This window comes from Nelumbo lutea, chromosome 3 (genome assembly GCF_056320005.1).
Source record: "Nelumbo lutea isolate HS-2025 chromosome 3, American lotus-T2T, whole genome shotgun sequence".
Taxonomy (NCBI): Eukaryota; Viridiplantae; Streptophyta; class Magnoliopsida; order Proteales; family Nelumbonaceae; genus Nelumbo; species Nelumbo lutea.
In genome coordinates, this window is record NC_142686.1 from 21,890,683 (window position 1) to 21,896,639 (window position 5,957).

The 5,957-nt window shown below is 35.2% G+C and overlaps 1 protein-coding gene across 1 annotated transcript; it reads left to right on the forward strand.

The window, feature by feature from the left end:
• Nucleotides 1-4,137: 4,137 nt before the first annotated feature.
• On the forward strand, nucleotides 4,138-5,728 carry LOC148863526 (aspartic proteinase NANA, chloroplast-like). The gene has a single exon (XM_088980869.1). The coding sequence runs from the start codon at nucleotides 4,213-4,215 to the stop codon at nucleotides 5,593-5,595; it is 1,383 nt and encodes a 460-aa protein (XP_088836995.1). The 5' UTR covers nucleotides 4,138-4,212; the 3' UTR covers nucleotides 5,596-5,728.
• Nucleotides 5,729-5,957: the final 229 nt, after the last annotated feature.

Below are 5,957 nucleotides of genomic sequence, written 5' to 3' on the forward strand. Positions count from 1 at the left end.
GAAGTACACGAGCCTGATAAAGTGTAGGATTCAATGAGCTGTGGGCATTAATTACGTGAGCTCTTTGTGATTAAAACAAGGGTTTGACTATGATGCCCGGAAGACATGAAAATACTTACAACCAATCAATTTTTGCATCATAAAGGTAATAACCAATTAGGTGGATTTTCATGAGCGGATTGTGATTGGTATTATGTTTTTTCGGCATCATAGATTTTCCCTTCAAACAATAGGAAATGGCTAAAGGTCAAATACAAACCCACATTCCATTCACATTTAATCAAACAGAGATTATATTAAACCGGTCTTCATAAATTTTCATTTCTGATAAAAATTCAGTTTCAAGGACATAGAGATCAAATTCAAGTCTTTTTAGATTTTCTAGACGTTTTTTTTTTTTTTTTATGTTATGCTTATTTTTTTATTTTTTAATTCATATTAATTTTCCCAAATAAAATCATATTTATAATTATTTAATAACTTCAACTGATCCAACCGTACGTGGTCAGAGCAAGATTAGGCCAACATAGCTAATTGGCGGATCAAACCAAGGAGACCAAGACAACCACAAAAAATGTTTTGATTGAGTTTTGACACTATCACGTAGGAATTAGCCAGGACCCACAACATCATGAACCCATGTAATTGATCGTCTCAGGCGCTGAGCCATAATATGGCATTGTCAGATAACTTTAATTAGCCATCTAATTATTTTGAATTCTTGGATCTCTCTCTTAGGGGGACCCACTAAATGAAAATATTCCAATTACAGGGTTTAGATGATCTGATTATGCTATATATATCTTAGGCATAGACGACCTCTTGAGTGTGGATGATTCACTCTGCCAACGTTCTCGAGTTAGAGGTAGTGTCTGTGTGGAGGGTGCTAACGCCTCTGAAATCAGACCCTGTAGGCTGTAGCCCCAAACTAAAGGTATATTCTGCCATTATTGAATGAGTGCCCCTTCGGAAATCGGAAGTGCTTTCCCCCGGCGCTTTTGCCTTTGCGCGGCGGGCATGAAGGAATCTGAAAAGCCCTGATGTTCCTTAATCCTTTCTCTGTATGGGAATGTTTTTTCTAATGTGTTTTTTTTTTTTTTTTCACATTGGAAAGCAAAAAATAATAGTAATAAGTCGAAAAAATTGGTGAAAAGTATTGATTTGGAAAAGTAGGGAAAAAGTTGGTGACTAGCCAAATACTATAAAAGCACTCTTTTAAAAGGCCTATTTAAAAAAATGACTTTTTTAGAAGCTCATTTAAACTTTAAACTTTTAGGCTCCATTTGTTTGTAGTGTGAATTTCATTTGCACACTTGTGTAAATGAATAAAAGTGCAAAAAAGAAGTTAAAATGGATGAATTGTAAACCTTGACTTACTTTTGCTTCAGATTTGATATTCTTTTCTTTGTTTACTGTAAAATAAGAAGTAGAAATGTAGAGTGATGTGGTCCCTAGTTCATATGAAAGAGTGGGAGAAAGGTTATTTGTTTGAGAGTAAGAAATTAGTTTAGTCTCCATACTCTCCGTTTTACGAGAGAGAGATTAAGGTAGGAGGAAATTGGTGCAAATTTTGCACCAACATTTTAGATACAAAATTTGAACTGTCATTAACTACAAATGATGAAATCTATACTACTTTAAAAAGTACAAATAGCCTTAGTAATATTTCTAGAATTTTTTATTATAAAATTTATCATTTCATATTTAAATTTATTGATAAAAAATGAGGGCAAAAGGGTAATCAATTATTAATATTAAATGATTTGAAAAGATACAATTGTAAGACATTCAATGCACTCAATTTCTTCTCATTAAATCCAACACTTAAGGTATTAATTTGAATTCACATTCATTGAATCATATATTTAAGGCATTTTTATTTCTTTTCATCATTAAATTCTATTAATTAAATCCATGCATTATAAATTAATAATTCCAATAACATAAAAACATACTTTTAAAATCTACTTGAAAAAATAGTGTTTTCATCTAGGTAGTGGTAAGAAATTAAACTAGTTAAGGTCAAATGGGCCAATCCATGTTATCACAATTAAATAATAAAATTCAAAAATAGATAAAATAAAAAATATATAAATTAAAAAATTGAAAACATTTTTAGCATCATATATTCGATATATTAAACAATAATAAGTATGATAAATAAGAAATGATTTTATTAATGATGGAAATGGAATGCAAAATTTAAAACCAAATAGAAATAAAACTATTTTTGTATTCTTTCTCATTAAATCTCATATTAAGGTATATTCTCTTATTAAATCCACAAAATTAATTTTAATATTATGAAAATAAATATTTTGAAAAATAATTTGAAAACAAAATAATTTTCTTCCCTCCCAATGGTGGGTAAGCAATTTAACCATTTTGGGTCAAATGGGTTAATAAATAATGTCATAATTAAATAATAAAAGAATCAAAATTAATAAAATATATAATACAAAAAATAAAAAAAAAAGAATTGGATATATCTAATATTGAGTATTCATTATACTAAACAAAAATACGTATGAAATGTAAGAAGTAATTTTATTAATGATGAAAATGGAATGCCAAAGTTAAAATCAACCTACAAATGAAATGATGTCATAGTCAAATAATAAAATTTTTAAAAATAGAAAATATAAATAATAACAAAAATAAAAATAGAAAAAAATTCGGGCACATATCTAATGTTATATATTCATAAAAATAAATATTTGGTACATCTCTAATATTATACATGCATTATCAATGATGGAAATGTAATATAAGATTAGTATCATGCAACCTATAAATCAAATTATTTTCCTTTTTGGGTTGTGGGTTATTGGTTTGGGTCAAATGCATTAATCGATGATATGATAGTAAAATAATAAATCTTTAAAAATAAAAAAGTACTAGTAATCAAAAGAATATATAAAAAATTATATATTAATTATGTCAAACAAAAATTAAGTATGATAAGTAAAAATTATTTATTTGATATAGATGATATATAATTTAAAAAAAAAAATCTGAAAGTAAAATATTTTCTTATTTAGATGGTGGGTCAATGATCCAACTTTTCAAAAAAAAACTCATGATGTCATAATTGAATAATAAATATTTAAAAAAGTATAGAGCACAAAAAATGAAAAAGTACAAAATTCTATCGCATTTGGGAACATTTATAATGTTATATATTCATCATAATAAATAAAAGTATTTGTTAAAATTTATTTTTATTTATGGTAAAATGAAATAAAAATTAATCATAATAATAATTGTTATTATAATTTAAAATTTCCACATACAATGCATGTACACATTTACTACAAGCATTTAAGTTTATTTTTAATCATATTCTTACTTTTGTTAGTTTTCGTTTTTTATCTTAATTATGATATATCTAAAATTTAAGTAATTAATATGAAAAAGGCAAGAATGCAAATTATGGTTTACAATTACAAATAAATGGACGCAACATTGAACTGGGTGCAAAATTTATACCTAATGCAAATTTGCATAAAAAACAGAGCCTTTTCCAAAGCAGCTCATCACCACTCAGCTAAGTTGATTCAGCTGCTTTGAAGCATCATAGATAAGTTATTCAAAGAGGCTATAGCAAACAGCCCTCCAAATGATTAATTGACAGCTGATTTGGCTTTATGAGGTGAGCCCCACCCATAAAGTCATGGTTGGTGAAACCCTGGAGAGCCCAAAATGGCTGTCTTTAAAGCCAAAAACATAGCTTTCCACTAAAGCTTCTTTTATTGGCTTCTTCAAAGCAGCTTAACCAACACTCACGACTCAAACAAAGCTTCATCTCTCCCAACCGGGCCGGTGGGGTTGAGCCGTTGAGGAAATGAGTAACGAGGATTGAGGGGTCGGGGGTCAGGAGTCAGGACAGAAATGACCGGGGTTTTCCTCCAATGAAGTGCGATAATGTATTAATGTTGGTCCATGGACCATGGCCCACTCCATCGGTTGGTTCATGGGTCATGAGTCTCATGAGTCATGACTTCATACTGATGCTCGTATATCACAGACGGTACGTACATTATAACCGTATATTCCGTATATAATACATAACAGATACGTATATACATAGTACGAACTGCACTTAAAAAGACCAGACCAACTTAAGTATAAGTAATTAAGTAGTGTTCATCTCTTCTCTCCTCCCGTACCTTTCTTGCTCCCTTTCTACTCTTTTTTCATCTTTCCAAGACAATGGTGGTATGGATTCCTCTCTCACGCGTTTTCTTTCTCTGCATTCTTCTTCTATTTTCTCTCACAGATCTCTGTAACAGCCAAGCTGACTTCAACAACAAAACCTCAACCGGATATTTGAAACTACGGTTGCTTCACAGAAACCCATTTGTTTCCCCAGCACAAGCTCTCTCTTTAGACTCTTACCGTCTCTCTGCTCTCTACTCAGCCTTGCAGAGCCGTAAAAGCTTAAAGTCTCCGGTCGTCTCCGGCGCGTCGACGGGCTTCGGGCAGTACTTTGTTGATTTCAGGATCGGATCCCCACCTCAGAAGCTCCTCCTTGTGGCCGATACAGGCAGCGATCTCGTCTGGGTCAAGTGCTCTGCTTGTCGGAACTGTAGTAAACACGCTCCAGGCTTGGCCTTCCTGGCTCGCCATTCGACAACATTCGCTCCGATTCACTGTTACGACCCAGCGTGTCAACTCGTCCCTCACCCTGTTAAACACCAACCCTGCAACCATACTCTCCTTCACAGCACTTGCCGCTACGAGTACTTGTACGCCGATGAGTCTAGAACAAGTGGGTTTTTCTCTAGGGAGACGGTGACGTTGAACACGAGCTTTGGACGAGTTGCTCGACTGAAAAAACTCGCTTTTGGTTGTGGATTTCACATCTCTGGTCCGAGTGTTTCAGGTGCGAGCTTCAATGGCGCCCATGGAGTTATGGGACTTGGGAGAGGGCCCACCTCCTTCTCCTCCCAGGTGGGTAAGCGGTTCGGCTACAAGTTCTCCTACTGCCTCATGGATTATACCATATCTCCGCCTCCGACGAGCTATCTCTTGATCGGAGAGACGCAGCCCATTACAAGGAAGCAAATGATGAGCTTCACTCCATTACACACAAGCGCTTTATCTCCCTCGTTCTACTATTTAGGGATCAAGAGCGTATTCATCGACGGCGTCGGATTGCCGATCGACCCCTCCATCTGGGCCTTAGACAACCAGGGTAACGGCGGCACCGTGATCGACTCCGGCACCACACTAACCTTCCTCGCGGAGCCAGCTTACCGTCAGGTTCTAACGGCGTTTAAAAAGAGAATCAGATTACCGAAAACGGCCGACCCATCTTCGAGTCTGGACTTCTGCATCAATGTGTCGGGGGTAGCAAATCCTTCGTTACCCAAGTTAAGTTTTCGACTCGAGGGTGACTCGGTATTCTCCCCACCGGCAAGGAACTACTTCATCGACGCGGCGGAGGGCGTCAAGTGCCTGGCTATGCGACCTGTCACCAGCCCGTCGGGCTTCTCGATAATCGGGAACTTAATGCAACAAGGGTTCTTGTTTGAGTTCGACAGGGAGAGATCACGCCTGGGTTTTTCTCGGCATGGTTGCGCCTTACCATGAGTGCAAGGCGAGTTCGGTGGAGTGGAATCAGAGGCAGACTCAGCGAGTCTGGGGAGCCAATTTTTCTTTAAATTGTTGTTATGGATCACTATTAATTAATATAATTTAATTATTGGAGATTGTGCTTTTACAACTTTTCCCTTGTGTTTATTTTGGGCATTTGAAGGCCACAAGACTCTGTCTGTTGAGAGAGAGATTGTGCTTGTATCTTCACGTGAAATTGAGATTAGAGAAGGGGGGGAAGATTGTGGCGTTGATTTGTTACTTGATATGACTAGTCTCTGAAAAAAAAAATTCTCACGTTATGTGATAATATCAAAGTGAAGAGACATGTTTGTGGGTTACTGGGGTGAGACCTCCTT